The sequence below is a fragment of the Sceloporus occidentalis genome, unplaced genomic scaffold, assembly GCF_023333645.1.
Source record: "Sceloporus occidentalis isolate IW3139 unplaced genomic scaffold, rSceOcc1.0.p SCAF_8, whole genome shotgun sequence".
NCBI lineage: Eukaryota > Metazoa > Chordata > Lepidosauria > Squamata > Phrynosomatidae > Sceloporus > Sceloporus occidentalis.
This window is the reverse complement of record NW_028316988.1, coordinates 43,525,705-43,543,686: the sequence shown is the minus strand read 5'-3', so window position 1 is coordinate 43,543,686 and position 17,982 is coordinate 43,525,705. Positions and strand designations below refer to the sequence as shown.

General features: G+C 44.3%; 1 protein-coding gene across 2 annotated transcripts in view; it reads right to left on the bottom strand.

Annotated features, from left to right (window-relative positions):
- Positions 1–17,982, bottom strand: part of DCX (doublecortin) — a 75,509-nt gene that overhangs the window by 44,777 nt on the left and 12,750 nt on the right. For both annotated transcript variants that reach the window (XM_089536463.1, XM_089536464.1), the window contains exon 3: positions 14,014–14,354. In XM_089536463.1, the coding sequence (XP_089392589.1) occupies positions 14,014–14,354 (341 nt within the window). The remainder of the gene's footprint in view (positions 1–14,013; positions 14,355–17,982) is intronic.

The following is a 17,982-nucleotide window of genomic DNA, read 5'->3' as shown; positions in this document are numbered from 1 at the left end:
CTGTAAGTGTAAATCAACTCGGGGAGGCATGAACTTTAAACCAAGAACCTCGGCAGCAACGGGCGCCTAGCTTTTGAAAAACCAAGGTTTCCACTGCAAATCAAAGGCTTCTTATTTGATTTAAGTTAACTGGTTTGGCTATTCAGTAGCACTGTGTTGCAAAACAAAAGGTTTCAGCAAATCAAAAGCTTCCTTTTTAAATCAAGGCAACTAACGATGCCAGCCTCATAAAAGCACTGCGTGAAAGTACAAAATATGCCAATAGTGCCATTGAGCATTGTTAGGGGTTGTTCCCACTTAAGATTTGAAACGATTTAAAATACAACGTTTTTAATAAAATCGATTCAAAATAACACTGTTCTTATCCCGCTATCCGAATCGCTTTGTTCATCGTTCCCATCTGGTTATTTAAATCGAAGTTTTTACCTGCAAGCGTTCCTACTTGGCATGAAATCGGTGTTTAAATAAAGCGATTCTTCTCCTCCATACCTTATTTGGAGCTGTCAATCAATAGTACGTCAGTGACGTAACGTTAATCTGGAATATTTGGAAGCGATTTATCTTTTGGCATCGTTTCCATTTCATTGACTGTTTGTGAATTTAGCGAATTTAGGAAACCCAAGCTCTTTCCAGAGGAACTATGGGATAGGTTTTCCATGACAGCATCCCCTCTTCATGTCTCCCAAAAGACAGCCAGGGAGAATCCCTTCAGAGAGCCCAGAGATCAATGAAGGAGGCTGCTGGAAAAGCAGGGAGGGAGCACTCTTCCCAAAGATTCTCTTTCCAGGGTTGGAGGAGAAGGCAGATTCCATTTGAGAAATGGAGGGAGAAAGGCTCTATCCCCCGCCCCCATTGATCAGAGCCCTTCCTTGCCTGGGCGAGATCAGATGCCTCCTCGCGAGGAGCCTTCCCTTCCCTGTCTGGGCGAGATCAGAGCCCAAGCGGGCAGGGAATGCCTCTTCGAGAGGAGCCTTCCCTTCCTGCCTCTCCTCCATTAGAAATGGGCTCTCCCCACACAGAGGGGAGGTTGCAATCCACCTCTTATTGAAAGACCACAGCGGACAAAGGGGTGAGGGAAGCAAAAATGGCCACAGCCACGACGGATGGGGACAGAAAGGGCAACTCCCCCAAGGCCAGCCCCATCGCAGTCCGCTCCTCCCATCCATCTAACACGATTCAAAGGCTGTCGTTCCTATTTAAATACTCCGGTTCCTAACTCGAATCAATGGAAAAACGTAGGTCGGACCCTAGTGTTTTTTTAACACGCATTAAATGAGGAAAATTCGATTTAAATTTTTATCCCGCTCTACGATTCGATTTGTAGTGGGGACGATTGCGGGTTGCTCTAGAACCGTTCTAGGTTTAAATCGGATCCTAATAGGAACGCCACTCCTTGGATTCAATTCAGAACGCGGGGTTTCACCTAGTGGGAACAACCCCTTAGTCCTTTGCATTGTTGCTGCTTTTAGTGGTTTGCCACCAGATTTAATGGCAAGGCATGACACCATTGTCCAGGATGGCAGAGAGTATGTAATTTTTCCTGGGTCACTTGAGGAACACAGGAAGATATAGGGATATATGAGATATATAAGTGTCTGGTTATGTCGCCATAGCCAGGTGTGAAATTATGACCTCAGCACTGAGATTTGCAAGGGTTTTCCACCTCCGCTCCCATCCTTTTGCCTCTGGCTATGGAGATGCAGACATACACTTCTACAATCTTGTCTGTCCACCACAAAACCCACCTACACATTCAGTTGTGGATGTGGATGTGGAGTTGTGCATTCAGTGCCATTGTATCTTGCATATGGATGAACACATGCTTCACACTAGAGATATAAATCCTTGCGTGCAAAGATGAATAATCACTGCAATTTTCTCCCCACTGCAATATTCTTGCAGCATTCAAACTATCCAAATCATTGTTCTGTTGAGAATCACATATGGAGTTTCATGCAAACACCACCACCTCTGCCATTTTATCTGTGTGAAAACCTGGGTTTTGCACCCCCAAAAAGCATGTGCCTTGCTCCACAAAATAATTCCCCTGCCCACAAAACAGAGGTAAATGTCTCATACAGTGTCGCACCATGTACTTGTAGAGATGAACTCCCATCAGTGTCAACTAGCACAACCAATGTTCAAGGTGATGAAAATCATTACCCCAAATATCTGAGGGTTGTAGGATGGGGAAAATTGGTCTATAGGGACTGGCAGAGATCCTTTTCAGAGTGCCCTTCATAGCTTAGGCCAGAGATGCCTTAGAGAGAACGCTGTACTTTCTGCATTAAAAGGATGTGATAAAGCGTATGTTCCTCCATTACTCCTGGTTTGCTTCTAGTTTTCAGAAGACCACACAGTCTCACCTAGCTTCATTGGCATGGAAATAACATGTGGATTTTCCTGAAAGGTATGTACTTTTCTGCTCCATCTCTTCAGTCTGCGGTTTCATTAAAAATTTTCAATAGATGTTCATGATTCAAGCAAAAGGCTAGGGATGCTGCTGCACTGAGATGTAAAGCAAGGACTAAACTGATGATACCATTTCAGCCAAACTTCATTCTGGGGGTTCTTTGGGTATGCCATGTTGGGATGGCACCCATTGCAACAAGCCCTGGAGCCCATTCCTCATAAAAACCCAGCTATAACCTGTCTCCATCTAAAGAACTGATCTTCTGAAAATCCTGGCAAGGTGTGCAAGCATTATCGCTATTGTCAGAATGGGGTTAACTGAGTGGAAGAGGATAAGGAGGAGGATTAGGACATGCTTATTCCAAATGAACCCTCCCCCCCCCCCTTCATGCGCTCATGACCAGGGGCCATCTGTCTATGTATCTGTCTGTCTTTCTTTCTTGGAGCAACCTCCAGTTATGATAGAATGCCACTCTGAAAACCAACATGATTACACCAGGGTTTCACCTGGGTCTCTCCACCAAGAGTCTTAATTAGGCAGCATCACGCAGGTAGATGAACAGACAAGCAAGTGGACAGTCTATGCTTGATAGACATCTGACAATTTGGGTTACAGTCCACAAAAATATACACCAACTAAAGACTGGTCAACGTTTAAGTTGCCACAGGACTGTCTTTCCAAGGCTAGTTCATCAACACTGAGAGAGTCCTTCTAGCTCACTAGTGACCAGGTCAATTTGCTGTGCACTTAATAAAGGGGAAATACTTTATCCAGGTCTGAAAAGACCTGCAACCCAGCCATATCCGGAGAGCCACACATTACCCATATTCGAAGCCATCTTTGATGTCTTACCCATGTGCCCACCATTTTTCAAGACTGCAGCTGCTGCTGCATTGCAAAATTAGGGGCAATACAGACCGGCACTTTGTGCTGGCCTCCGTTGTGTGGTAGGGTTGAAATAGGGCAGAGTGTCAACATGCTCCAAGTCCTACTTTCTCCACCGGGGAACCATGATGGCATGCGCCCGTCCATACGGCATGTGCCATGATGGCATCTGTGGAACGCAGCACCCAAATGGCGCTAGTTGGGTGTCATCATGGCGCACGAGTGTGCCAATGATGCCCCTTCCAGGAACCTACACAGAGCATCTTCTTTTGGGGCACGGATCAGTGCCAAAGTGTGCGGCGGCTGAGGCACTGATTCGGGGCATAGAGAGGCGGTGCTTAGCTGCCCATCTGTATAGCACCTTAATGCAGTTTCACACAGCTTTATCTGTCATAGCTCCATGCAATGGAATCCTGGGATTTGCAGTTTGTTGTGGCACCAGAGCTTTCTGGCAGAGAAGGCTAAATAGCTCACAAAGCTGCAAATCCCAGAATTCCACAGCACTGATCCATGGTGGTTAAAGCAGTGTCAAGCCACATTAATTCTGTAGTGCAGATGCAGCCAAAGAGCCACACTGAATACTCTGTAATGTGTAACTGTACTATGCCCCACCCTGTCTGCATTGCACCAACAAGTTCTGCACCATGACTGAAACAAATGTCAATGTGGAAAGAGATATTTCCAATATGCATGCTTGCGCACATACACATGCATGCACCCTTCCCACTGCCACATCCACCCATTGAAAAGAAAAGATTTCACACATCCTCATTGTTCCATTGTTCGCTCGCATGCAGAATATGGATTTGATTTGCTCACAGCGCCCAAGGACAGGCCTTCAAGATTACTCTGGAAAGGGGCCTCATGTTCACAAGACGCCAAATCCTATTTCACTGTCAAGTGCCCCAAACAAAGAGGAGAAGAGGCAAGGACGAAGCTGAGCCCGTGGCGTTTCAACCTCAACTCTCTGGCTCTCTAGGCGAACACCGCCAAGCCATGTATGATCGCCCAGAAAGAGAGTTTGGAGTCGAAGAAGAAAGCAACACAATCGGCTGCGGCTCTTTCATCTCAAGGAGGTATTTTATGCTGATGCGGCTCTCCCTGATTCCCGACAATTAGAGAAAGGCAAATAGAAATTCTGAACAGCTGTTTGAAAATGGAAGGACCGACCTGCTCAGTCGGAGCTCTTTGTGCCGCGGAGGCTGTCACCTAGCAACTGGTCCTCGCAGCTGCTGGACCACACAATGGGTGTGGGGAATCGACAACATGAGCACAAGCGATGTGTTGTGGGAAGGAGGCACATGGGTACAAGAAGGTGGGGACCCTTGAATCCATCGTGCTTTTATCTGACAGTCTATGTGTCGCCCTGGATTAATGGGTTCTTGGGCCTCACATCTTACAAAGCGCTTGCATGAGAGATTATTTATTGTGTCGTTGTGTGCCAACAAGTTGGTTATGACCAATGGATAGGTGAACCTATCACAGGGGTTTCTTGGCAAGATTTCTTTTCTTTTTCATCGCCTTCCTCTGAGGCTGAGAGAGTATGACTTGCCTTGTGGGTTTCCATGGCTGAGTAGGGATTTGAACTCCTTGGATAGGAGACGGTCCAATGAATACCGGGTGCTATAGGGTATATTTCAGAGGAAGGAACTAGCAAAGCCACCGCTTAACATTCCTTGCCTAAGAAAACCTAATGAAATTCATGGGCTCACTATAGGTCCACAGGAAATGTGAAGGCACACATACACACATACTCTCAGAGTCCAAACAACTACACCATAATGGCTCTTATCTGTTGCCAAGATTTGTTCAGAGGGGGCCTGCCATTGCCTTCTCCTGAGGCTGAGTGAGTGCCAAAGGTAGGTTTTCATGCTGAGCAAGGATTTGAACCCTGATCTCCTGGAGTCTTAGTCCAACACTTAAACTATCAATATATGGAGAGATCTTGTAGCACCTTTGAGACTAACTGAAAGAAAGAAATTGACAGCATCAGCTTTCATAGACTTTCGTAAGTCCCATTACAGTGGGCCCTTCTTATACACTGATTTTTTTAATACATGGATTCAAGCATCCACGGTTTGAAAATGTTCTTAAAAAGTATACATTTCAAATATCAAACTTTGATTTTCCATTTTTTTATATGGGACACCATTTTGCTATGTCATTATATTTAATGGGACTTGAGCATCCACGGATGCGGGGGACCTTGCAACCAAACCCCAGTGTATAACAAGGCTCCACTGTAAATATAATGGCAGAGCAAAATGGGGGGGGGGGGGGATCTGTGGATAAGGAGGGCTGACTGCATATATTGTCATGATACTGTGCTCTATATAGCCCTGATATATTGTCCTGCATCAGTGTGGTGTAGTGCATCAGTGTGGTGTAGTGCTTTTCGCACTGGACTATGACTCTGGAGACCAGGGTTCAAATCTCTACTCAGCCCTGAAAACCGACTGGGTGACCTTGGGCAAGTCACAATCTCTCAGCCTTAGAAGATGGCAAACAAAAGATAGGGTCACCTTAGGGTTTCCATAGTTTAGTTGTGCAAGCAACTAAAACACTTCCCAATCTTTGTTGTTATGTGCAGCTGAGGGTTGCTTTTGTATCTAATCTCTATTTAAATTTCTTTGTTCGCAGAGTAGAAAAAGAAATCAGAAACGGAAATGCAATCGCTGGTGATTATGGCTGGTTTACTGGGGAGTCCCAAAGCACAATAGGAAACAAAAAGGTAAGAATTAAGGAGCAGATTAAAATCAGGAGCGATGGCGGGAGGGGAATGGAGGCTTGCATTGAAAACGCGTTTCAGATTTGTCACAGCAAAGGACGCCAAAAGCTAAAAATAAAAAAAATTCCTACATGGGCCGCAAAGCACTTTCCTGGTGTATTTGGTTTATATCCTTTTGGTCTTCATTTTCCTTCTGACATGGACTTGTCAGAATGTAAGCCTCAGTGACTGCGGTTGTCTAAAATAATAGGAAATCCACAACGCCATTGAAAGTCATAACATAAAGTATTAAAATTCAGTGAAAGCAGCGCCTTAAACTTTCTGCCAGCGTTAAGAGATGTAGGCCGGGATGTTTTTTAATCCACTGCGAAGCCCTCTCAAGCATGCAAGAGTCATATTCATCATTGCTAATATTTTAATTCTAGCCTTTGATGCCTCATTTACATGTAATCCTTTAGCCTGCCAGAAGTTGATAAGGCTTCTGATATGGCCATGTTGGAAAGACGGAGATGAGAAGGTTGCATTGATTTCGGTCCCATTACTACAGAGCTGTCCAGAAACACTGAATTCTCAAGAAATGCTCCTTCTCAGGTTTTTAAGAAGTTCACAGATCTTTGGGTTTCTTGACAATCTGAATCATCGAGACCATCACCTTCACCCAAAACTTTTGAAACCCTCCCAGAACTTGCAGACACTGATGGATGGGATACTACTGACTCCTAACCTCAATTGCCCTTTTAGGCTTTTCTGCCATTTTAATTTCCCACAATGCTTTGCAATGGTGGCTGGTGGCTCTCATGAATCCAGTTTTAGATATGGGTTTCAAAACAGCTATCCTGGGTACTGAAACTCATCCTCAAAATAGGTTCAGCGTCTTGGAAAGCTGGACAGCTCTTTGAAACCTATTCAAAATCAAGAGTTGTTTCACCGCTCCATTGACCAGCGAATTGCCAGCAACTACGGATACCTTGACATAATATTATTCTAGGTCTGCAATTCTTTTGCTCCGCTATTTATTTTGGACTCCAGATCCCAGAAACTCCAGCCAATGTAGCCAATGCTCAGGAATTATGGCAGCTTGGTCTGAAGGACCAAAGGCTAGGAACTCTGCTCTAGGTCACTGCAAGCAACTGAAATGGCAACAAGACACAGCTAACCAATGCTACAATGACCATTGATCACTATTGTTCTTCATCTCCAGTCCAAAACATCTGGAGGACCAAAGGCTGGGTATGTCTGCTCTAGATTATTGCAAGCAACCGAAATGGCAACTAGACACAGCTAGCCAATGCTACAATGACCATTGACCACATCTCCAGGTAAGACCAGATAAGACTACAGATGGAGGAAGAGACAACTGGATGGAGAAATTAATGGATGGATGGAGAAATTGGCCAGAGAATGCTAGTAGGGTTCTTAGAAATGCAATGTGACAAAATGGTCTGGTTCTTAACACCCTTGGTACCCATCAAGGAAAATGGAAATTGTATCCCAGGGCCAAAGCAATCAGTCCTGCCCCCATCCTTAGTCACAACACAACAGACACAACAAAAGAAGGTGGAGAGATGCTTTCACCATTCACTGTCCTGCCACCGGATGTGAACTATGGGGTCAAGTAACCCAATAGGGATTATGTCTGGCATGACGTCTGTAGATAGCCAAGAGCAGAATGACATAAGGACATGCTTGTGAACCCAAATGTCAGTGAAGAACAGATGGCAGGGCAAGGGGGAGAAATGCAGGATCTCGCCCTTGGCTGCGCGATAATGGCTGCCGATTATTCTGGCAGAGTCGATACCATTTATTACTTCCATTGTTCTTTGGAGACAAGAGCACAGATCTCGGAGGCTGCAAAATGTGTGACCTTCTGGGCCACTTCCACTGCTGCGCATGATATATATTAGAAGAGCATGTATGTGAGATACAGTCAAATGCAGAAAGAGTAGGGAAGAAAGAGAGACAGGAAGGGACAGGCTACTTGGTGTGTGCATATAAAATAAACTATTCATCCTTTATTTGGTTTTAAATCTCGAAATGATGGAGTATTAGAAATGATGACGTTTGATTATCTCAACGTATAATCTATTCTAATGACAAGGTCAGGACAGGCAGGCAATGGAGAAACCAAATGGCTTCCAATTGGCAAGGGAGTCCGACGATGGTGCATTTTAATTTATCTCTTTCATTGATATGCAGAACGCATCATGCGGAAAGCGCAGAAAGTAAATTCAAATAGAGTTGGAAGATGAAGGTGTGGAAACGGAGGGAAGAACAATTTAAAATATGGAGAGGACCCCATATTGCCGCCCAAACAACAGCAATAAACTTGAATCTGATCATTGATGAAACTGAAGGAAGAAAGGGCAAAAAAGCAGGGCTACACTTGAACACTGAGAAAACAAATATAATGAGCACCAATGATTTACATGATTTTAAAGTGGATGGTGGAGGCATCTAAAATGTTACCTCCACTTTTGTGTGTATGTGCCTTCAAGTTGCCTGGTGAATTATGGTGACCCCATGGATTTCATAGGGGCTTTTTGGGGAAGGAATGCGTCGGGAGGTGGTTCTGCCAGTTCCTTTCTCTGAAATACAGCCGACAGCACCTGGTATTTGTTGGTGGTCTCTCATTCAAGTACTAACCAGGACTTACCCCGCTTATCTTCCAAGATCAGACGGGACACCAGTGCCTTTTTGCACTTTCATAAATCAAAATGGAGACTGTAGTCAAGAAATCAGAAGACTAAGACTTTTAGAAGGGCATCTGTGAACAAACTAAACTAGATCTTCAGTTCATGATCCATTTGGTTAATGTTGTGAACTGCCTTGAGTTCCCATTTGGAAGAAAGTGAGATACAAATGAAATAAATAGTTAGATAAATAATGAAGACAGAAATTTAACAAAGCCCAGCTATGTCTCCTAAGGAGAATAATTCTCATTAGGAGAACGGTTTACATATACCTATACATATGTGCATATACAGTCGCTCCTCCAAGTCCGCAGACTTGAAATGTGTGGACTTGGAAATCCGCAGAGGGGCGACCACTATTAAAGTTAATGGGGTGTTCACCCATGGTGCACGCCGTGCATATACATGCCCCATTCAAGCCTATGGGGCTTCAATATGCACAATATTTTGAATTCATGCAGGGGTCTGGAGCAACTTCAAAGGGGCGACTGTGTGTGTGTATATATATATACACACACACCCAAGTCATTTATCCAAGACACTAGTATGGTTTTGTGATTTACCAGAACATCTAACACACACACACACACACACACTGTTCTGGTAAATCACAAAACCATAGAAGTGTCTTGAGTAAATGACTAGATGTGGCATTTCCATTCTCCTCAAAGAGAGGAGAACTTTGACAATGGCCCACGTGGAGATGCTCAAAGCAGCCCTTGTGACTTCCTTGTCTCTGCCACTCACCATCACATTTTACAAGCCACCTAGTGCTATAAATAAATGACTCATTTCGTCCTATCCAGACAGCATGTGAACACCTATACATAAGCTCTTCTGTTCCTGAGCTTGACATTTTAAGCACCGGGCTGATCCTTGAGCCCTGGGGCAGGTCTGTTCATGGGGAAGGATGCCAACCTCCTTCTCCAAACCCTTTGCCAAGGAGAGAAGGAGAGGCCACTGTATCAGCATCTCAAAACCTGCGGTTGGGAAAGGCGAACCCGGGGAATACCTCCATGCCAGGGACATGTTGTGGCTTGGAAGCAACCAAGCCGGGTGTCCCCTCTTAAATTGCTTGACACTATTTTAATTCTTTTAATCTCTTTTTAAAATAACCTATTAACTTGTTTGATATGTTTGCAGCTTTTGATAATCATTTTTTATTATTCATGCTGTTTTCAATATGTCGGAATGGTTAAAATGTATGCCACCCAGAGACTTCTGGACAGGGGGAAGGCTGCTGCTGCTGCTGCTGCTGTTGTTGTTGTTGTTGTTGTTGTTGTTGTTGTTGTTGTTGTGTGCCTTCAAGTCATTTCCAATTTATGGCAATCCTGCCAGGGTTCAATTCCCAGCTTGGCAATAAAACCCATTGGGTGAGCTTGGGCAAGTCACATGCTCTCAGCTTCAGGATGAAGGCCATGGCAAACTTCCTCTGAACAAATCTTGTCAAGTAAACCCCCTGATAGGTTTGCCTTAAAGTTGCCATAAGTTTTGGACAAGCCACATTCTCTCAGCCTCAGGGGAAGGCAATGGCAAACCTCCTTTGAGCAACTCTTGCCAAGAAAACCCCAGGATAGGTTCTCCTTAAGGTCGCCATAAGTCATCAATGACTTGAAGGCACACAACAAGAAGAAGATGAACCTATCCTGGGGTTTTCTTGGCAAGATTTGTTCAGAGGAGGTTTGCCATTGCCTTTCCACTGAGGCTGAGAGTGTGTGACTTGCTTAAAGTCACTCAATGGGTTTCATGGCCAAGCAGGGAATAAGAACCCTCTTCTCCAGGGTTGCAGTCCAGTCCTGAAACCATAGGCGTGTTCTAATAAATGCAATAAATCAATAAGCCAGTGTTGCAACCATACCTCTGGTAAGAACACTTTCGTGTCTCCTCTTCCAAGTGCTGCTTTGGAAACTTCTCTTCCCTGACATAATCCTTCGTGACCCTCCCTCTGTTTGCAGAGTCTCACTTTGCACTTCATCTAAAACGAAGGTGGCAAATGCACTTCCACAGGAGCTAGCACACTGCCCACGCCTTGCTGCACATTTGCATCTGCTTTTCAAGCAGGAATTTGGATTTCACCAATCACCTGCCACATTACATTCACGTCGAGGTGTGCATTGCTAGAGGGGAACATTTCTATCAGAACTGGGAAGTCTCTGGTGAGCAAGACCACAAATGTCCTGACACATGAATATGGATGTAACTTGGCTGGAAAAAGACAGGTAACATTTAGAAGCAGCAAAAGCAACTTGCTCATGACTTAGGGAAACGAGAGCAACAGAACAAAAGGCCAATGTTTCTTGTCTTTCTTTGTTTCTTTTTCTTTTAAATTCCCTCCAGTAGATGCATCATGATTTGATTATAGAGTGAGATTATATTCATGCTTCAAAAATGTACTTTCATACCACATAATACTACCATTCGAAAAGCTTGGAAGCGTACCATGGAAAACAATGGAAATAGTTATTTAATGTCATCAGTGGAGGGAGGGATTCCACATTTCAGATAAAGACCAGATCCTTAGGTCCTGAAGATAAAATGATATGACACAGAATATATGGGTTTTAAGAATAGCTGCAGCATTGGCCTTTGCTGGTCAACAGATGTGGAAGTTCATAGCTAGATGGTTCAGCTGGTGAGCTTCATGGAGATCCAGTTCTTGGTTATTCATCAAGACTATTTCTGTGCATCTTTTTTCCATCCCCAGGACTGTCCCATGCCTCCAGTTTAATTTGCAAAAATGTCTCCCCACTTTGTGGATTATTTTTCATCCTCATTTTTCAATTTGCTGGCTTTTCTATGCATTTTTTGAAATTTACTTACTTCCAGACAGTCAGCAACCTACTTACTTTAAGATCTAGTGTCGTGACGGCATATGGCTTGCATGTGGCCCTTGGACCGTGTTGTTGTGACCCTGGAGCCACTCATCCAAAACCCCAATATGTTTCTTAAAAGTAACGTTTGGGCATGATTTGGAGGCAATCTTTGACCCGAAACAACACCAAAATGTATGAAAACGCATGAAGAAAACTCACTTCACTCTAAAACCAGGGTTCTTAGGTCTCCAGATGTTGTTGGACATCAACTCTTAGCATTCTTGACTTAAGAAGCATTGATAAGAGAGTTGTGTGCAAATGGACCTCTCCAAATTCTCTATTTTTCTTGTTTGAAATTGGGGAGCTATTTCAGCAAATATATCTGGAACAGTGCTTCCCAAACTTTGGTCCTCCAGATGTTTTGGACTTCAGCTCCCAGAATTCTTGACTTGGCCAACAGTCAAGAATGGCTGGGGCTTTTGGGAGCTGAAGTCCAAAACACCTGGAGGACTGAAGAATCACTGGCCTAGAAAGAGGAAACGTTTCCCAGCAACTTCCCAATGAAGTACCTTACCCATCTTTTATCCCTTTCCTGCCCTAAGGAGTATTTTTCAATGGTTGCTGGTGGCTTCCATGTCAGTGGGGCAGTGATCCATTCCGGGTTTTACTCTGACCTTAAAAATACACTGTCCTAAGTTCAGACTTAAACCCTAGGCAAATTGACTGCCCCACTAACATGGAAACCTCCAGCTTGGTGCTTGGTTATGTTTTTGTTGCATTTGAAGCTGTTTCACATCCTCCACAGAGATGTGGAAGAAAGATAATTCTGTGGCATCGTTGGGAGGAAGATGGCAAACCCCATCAAACGTGGTGTGTGATATCTGGAAAAATATTCTGCAACGTAGCCTTCTTTTTTATTGAAAGCAGAGAGGAAAAAACATCTCAGATGCGTGTTTTTTGTTTTTTCCTTAGCAAAATGTCTCCTGAGAAATTTTTGCCCCGGCTCTTGTCGAAACGGTGCCCTAAAGCCAAAATAATACTCCGGCACAATCTGCCTGTATTATTTATCTGTGGAGGTGGGGGGCAAGAATCCTTTGGAGGATATTCATGGCTCACTGGTGCTCAGGGCGAGTGGCAATGGCACATCTGTTTCCCTCAGATGCTTGGCTCCATTCCCCTGCCTGATACTAATAGCAGTGACAATTCTGTAACAACAACTACTCACTGGCATGAAAAGTCCAGCTTCTCTAGGAGCAGATGGTGGCCACTGTGGCAGGTTAATTTTAGGCTTCAGTAAATATTCACTTAGTCAGCAAAGCTTCAGGGCCAGAGGAGGAATACGGAAAAGACAAGCAGCCGAAAAGGTCATAGAGAAATGCAGAATAGGGAGAGACCAAAGGTCTTTCCACACTGCTCACTTATTGCACTATGATTCCATTTTAACTGTAAAGGTTGCAGCCTATGGAATTGTTGGATTTGTAGTCTGGTGAGGCACTAGAGCTCTCTGGCATCTCCCTCGCTAAACTGCACATCGCAGGGTTCCATAGGATGGACTAAAGTGGAATCATAGTGGTATAATTGTGTTGTGTGGAAAGGATCTAAGAAAGCATCTACAATCCACAGGTATGGCAGTGTAGTGCCATGCCTCCATCCCATGGTATCCTGGAATCTCTTGTTTGTTGAGGTACTTCTAGTTCTCAGAACTATATTTCAAAGGAGTGGACTGGAGCTCCCTAGAAGAGAATTCTGAGTCCCAGGGTTGCATGGGATGTCTTTGAAAAAGTTAAAGCGGTATCAAAGCTATGCAGTGCAGATTACCCAAATCCTGTTGTTACTCCCAAATAGGTCCACTGAATCAATGGGGCTCACCTTTGTGTTGACTTACCCTTCAACAATTGAGTACGTGAGCCTAGTCTAGCTGGGCATAACCTGTAGGATTGAGGCTAGACATTCCAGTTTTAGGCCTAACCTACCGAGAAGAGGCATGCCACCACCCTCTGAAGATGCCAGCCACAGATGCAAGCAAAATGGCAAGGATAAATGTTTCCAGAACACAGCCACATAGGCCCAAAACCCCAGAAGAATGTTCCTAAAACCATGACTCTTTTCTTTCTCTGCCCATTGAGCTTTATCTTACTCATATTTTCTCTTCTGCAGCGTTCCAGGGCTTTAAAGGGATGTGGGTGAACACCACTGCCAAACGTCAGAGATGTGGAGACCTGTGGTGTCACATACACCCTTCAGGATGTCACCTGGTCCATATCTCCGTACCCCCAAGTGATGCCCCCAATTTAGATTAAGTGTCAGACCCCATTGCTATAACCAATCTCCCATCTTGATGCCACGCACCCGCCTCCACCCAGGAAAAAGTCAATACTTGGAACACAAATGAGGAAAGCACCACAGACTTTCACAACTGCATAACTTTGTCTCACTGCTGCATCAGTGTAAGATTTAGCAACCTTTTGCTTAAGACAGCCTCACCTGCTTTCCATCCAAGGTGTAGAGTTTTTTGACCACGCCTGTTTCCAGCTTTATGGCTTCTGTGATGTCAGTGAGCACCTGCTCAAACGAATGCGCCGTCTTCTTATTCAGGAGCACGCGGACGGCCTTTCTCGGCTTCACGCCGCTTCGGATGATGGTCACCAGCTTGGGCCGCACAAAATCTTTGTTCTCTCTGGCCTGGGCGCTGTTGCTGCTGGCCAAGGACTGGGGCGCCTTCATGTTGGCCGAGGTTTTCACATTGACAGACCAGTTAGGGTTGACGTTCTTGGTGTACTCCACTTTCTTAAAAAAGTTGTCCGAGGAACATACGTAGCTTTCACCTTTGGAGAAACAAGAAACGGGGAAGAGGTTAGAAAGAACAGAGTTGGTTTGCAATGGACGACTTCTTTCTCCTACTACAGCCAAGTGGAAAACGGAGGAGAAAGTCAAAGCACAATGTTTCTCAAATTTGGTTTCTCAATGAATATAATCTAGGATACCATGGCAAGGCTGACCCAACTTTTAGGTAGTATGAGGCAGTTCCAAAAGGCAATAGATACAAAGGGAGGTTGGCAGTAGTGGTAGCCCTCTCTAGCCATATCTCTTAGGCTTCCCTAGCTATTCCCTTCTCTTGGAGAATGTCACTTCTCTTGGAGCCATAACCATCTCAGACCTTGTGAATGTGCCTACTGCCCTTAAATGTGGTACTCCGTTGACTACTTTGATATAAGATTCATCTGATAGTCTAGTCATCCTATGTCTCCAGAATGAGGCGGGTGCCATCTTGCTATTTGCATCAAGCAATAATGGTCTGGGTTGGCCTTTTGTCATCGCTGTATGCCTTCCCATCATTTCCAAGTTACGGCAACTCTACAACTGCCATACTTTGGAAACATCATGAGAAGAAACGACTCAGTAGAAAGACAATAATGCTTGGTAAGGTAGAATGCAGGGGGAAAGGAAGAAGAATGTATTGCAGATGGATAGACTCCATCAAGGAAGGGCCTGAGTTTGCAATACTTGAGGATGGTGGTTGAAGATACAGTGACTTGGAAGTGACTTGAAGGCACACAACAACAACAACAGCAACCTCATTGGGGGATGATGTAACTCATCTGAAGGGAAGGAAAAATTAATTCTATAGAAAGCATTAAAAATGAATTTGAATGACCCCTGAGAAGTGGGTTACAGCCCCATACACCCCCTCTGCTTTCCCTCTCACTAAATATGCATAAATCGTATCTCTTTCTCTCACTTGTATTGACTGTAGCTAACTGTGATGTCTGAGAATACTCACAAGCATTCAAACTGCTCAGGCAGAAAGCGACCCGCTTTCCGTTCTCTTTTCCTTAACACACTTCTCTGCAAAGTTTATTTCCTTAATCACCGAGGGCATTTAATGTCACGACAGATGGACACACCTTTCCAAGAAGACAGGCATGTAACAAATCTACTTGCAAAAACGCTTGTCAAAAGACTGCAACCTAAAGAAGCCCAATCAAGGGAATTCCATCCCGGATCAAAACTGAAAACCATGTTGTCATGTACAAAATGGATGTCTTCTATCATGCTAAGGAAGAGCGAAAACCAGACACTGGTTAACCTCTTCTGGGAGCGGTTTCTTGGACTGGCGAGCTCTTCTGGCGAAGAGAGGAGCCATAGTAAATGGTCTTTGTTGTACTGTTCCACTTAGTGGATTTAGCAATCCACTAAAAAAGATTTGACCTGAGGGCAAGGGCTATAAAACACCCTTGTCAGACAACCCTACAGCTGTCACTGATATAATTAATTTTATACACTGCAGCCTATCTAACACACCCGAGTGTATGCTTAGCTGTCGCAGGGGAAAGATTAGGCCGTATCCAAATTCAATCTACAACCCTAGAAAAATATACAATGGCATACAAAAACATATTCAAATTCCTCTAAGCTCCCCCCCCCCAAAGACTCCATTAAGATGTAAATGGTAGGAATGTAAAGTCTTCATGGGTTTCATTCTCACGGACAAGAAGGAATAGATGTACTAATTTTAGTCTTTTCTGAGAGCAGGCGGTCACAAATGGCAGCTTCCAAAAAATATTTGCAGACTAAGCCCTGGAGTGGATTCTCTTCCCTACTCATATGGAAACCCCCAGCCGCCAGTGCCTTCACCTTGGAGTAAGTATGCTAGCAGGCAAGGCAAGTACAGCTTGAATATGGCAAGAGGGATCTTCTATCACCTTGCTTGCTTTAGGCCTCTTGCTGGCCTGACTGTGCTAGAAATGTGGTCGGTAAGTCAATGTGTCTTTTGCTTGATTTCCCATGCATGTTGCCTTCAATGATAGTAGATTTTGAAGGTCTTTACAGAGCAATTCTAACCTCCTAATCTATTGCATGGTGGAAGTCTGGATATGGAAGATCCATGCATACATTGGAAGGTCATTTTCAGCTCTGCCAGACCCTGATCCGGCCACATCGGTGCAACTGCCCTCAACTTGAAGGGCCATTTCAGAATCAAAGAACTTCAGATTTGGGAAGAACTGCAAGGACCATCTATTCCAACCGACCTCCATGAGGAGTACATAGCTAAAATGCTGCTTAAAGATATCCAATGAAGGAGACTACACCTTCTGAGGCCATCTGTTCCACTGTCAAACAGCTCTTATTGCCAGGTGGTTCTTCCAAATGTTTAGATGGGATCTCCCTCCTTTTTTTGGCAATCTCAACCCATTATGTCCTAGTTGACATCTCTTCATATATTCATATATTAAAATATTAATATTTTCATATATTTAAAGATGACCACAGTGTCATCTCAGAGAAGACCTCTCAGTTTTCTATTCTGCAAGCCAAGTCACTTCCATTCTCTTCCAAGTGGGGTTTCTTGCCATTTGGGAATGTGGCAATGGCCAGGAACAGTGTTTACCGGTTCAAACAGACCCTTTGGGATGTATTTTTATGGGGGGGGGGGGGGAAATCCCTCCTACAATTTTTCCCCAAGTCTGGGGGAGCCAAGTCCCCTCTCCAAGTTTCATGCAGCCTATAGACTTCATGACTCCTATCCATATTTAAAGCCTCATGCCCCAACAGTACTATCTGGTGGCCTTCCACCTGAGCAACATGGATAGCTTTCCTCTTTGCAATGGGATGACACAATGCACCGTCACTATTGGGCATTGGCCAGAGTCAAGTCAGCCTGGTGTTAGCCTAAATTAATGTTGGCTTGTTTTTCCTTTGTTGCTGTCTTAAACACACACACACACACACACACACACACGTGCAACAATGTCCTTGCATGTCCTTACCTGATCAGCGCAAGCTCAGGAAATGAACGGAGAGGCTCGCTTCATTCAACATATGGCAAGCACTCTAATAGGTTTATACAACTAGGAAGCCTCTAATAAGCTTACACTGGGGGAGCGGTGGCATTTACCTCCTTATTGTTCATCCAGCTCTAATGCCAATTCTCTCATAGGAAAACAGGGTTAAAGTAAAACAAATACCAGTGGGAAGTGCGCATGCATCCTATATAGAGTCCCATCCTATATACAGACATAGAAAGACAGGATAAGTGGGTGACTATATGGTGTTTTCTACATGGTGAAACCAGTCTGGATCATCCAAGGTGCTGAACTCTATATCCCCAACAGGTTCAACAACCTGATAACTCTTTTAAAGTTTGGACTGGACCCCAGGGTGGTTTCATTGCCCCACTAGGCTTCCCTGCCCACCCCACCATTTTCTATCAAATGAAGAGTCCTTTTAAGCCCTTCGATTTCTCCTTCCTTTTCCTGGTCTCCTTGGAAAAGTCTTTCCATTTCACATCTCTCTGAAGAAAAGTGGCTTTTCATAATAAACATTTTATTGCCGCTTTAATGAAATTGTTTCCGCTTTGGTTTTAGAACGCGGGATTTTATGGGATGGTGCTGCATGTATTTTGCTCATAAAGTGCCTTCAGCACATTATGAGAAAGCTGATGGATTAAGGCGG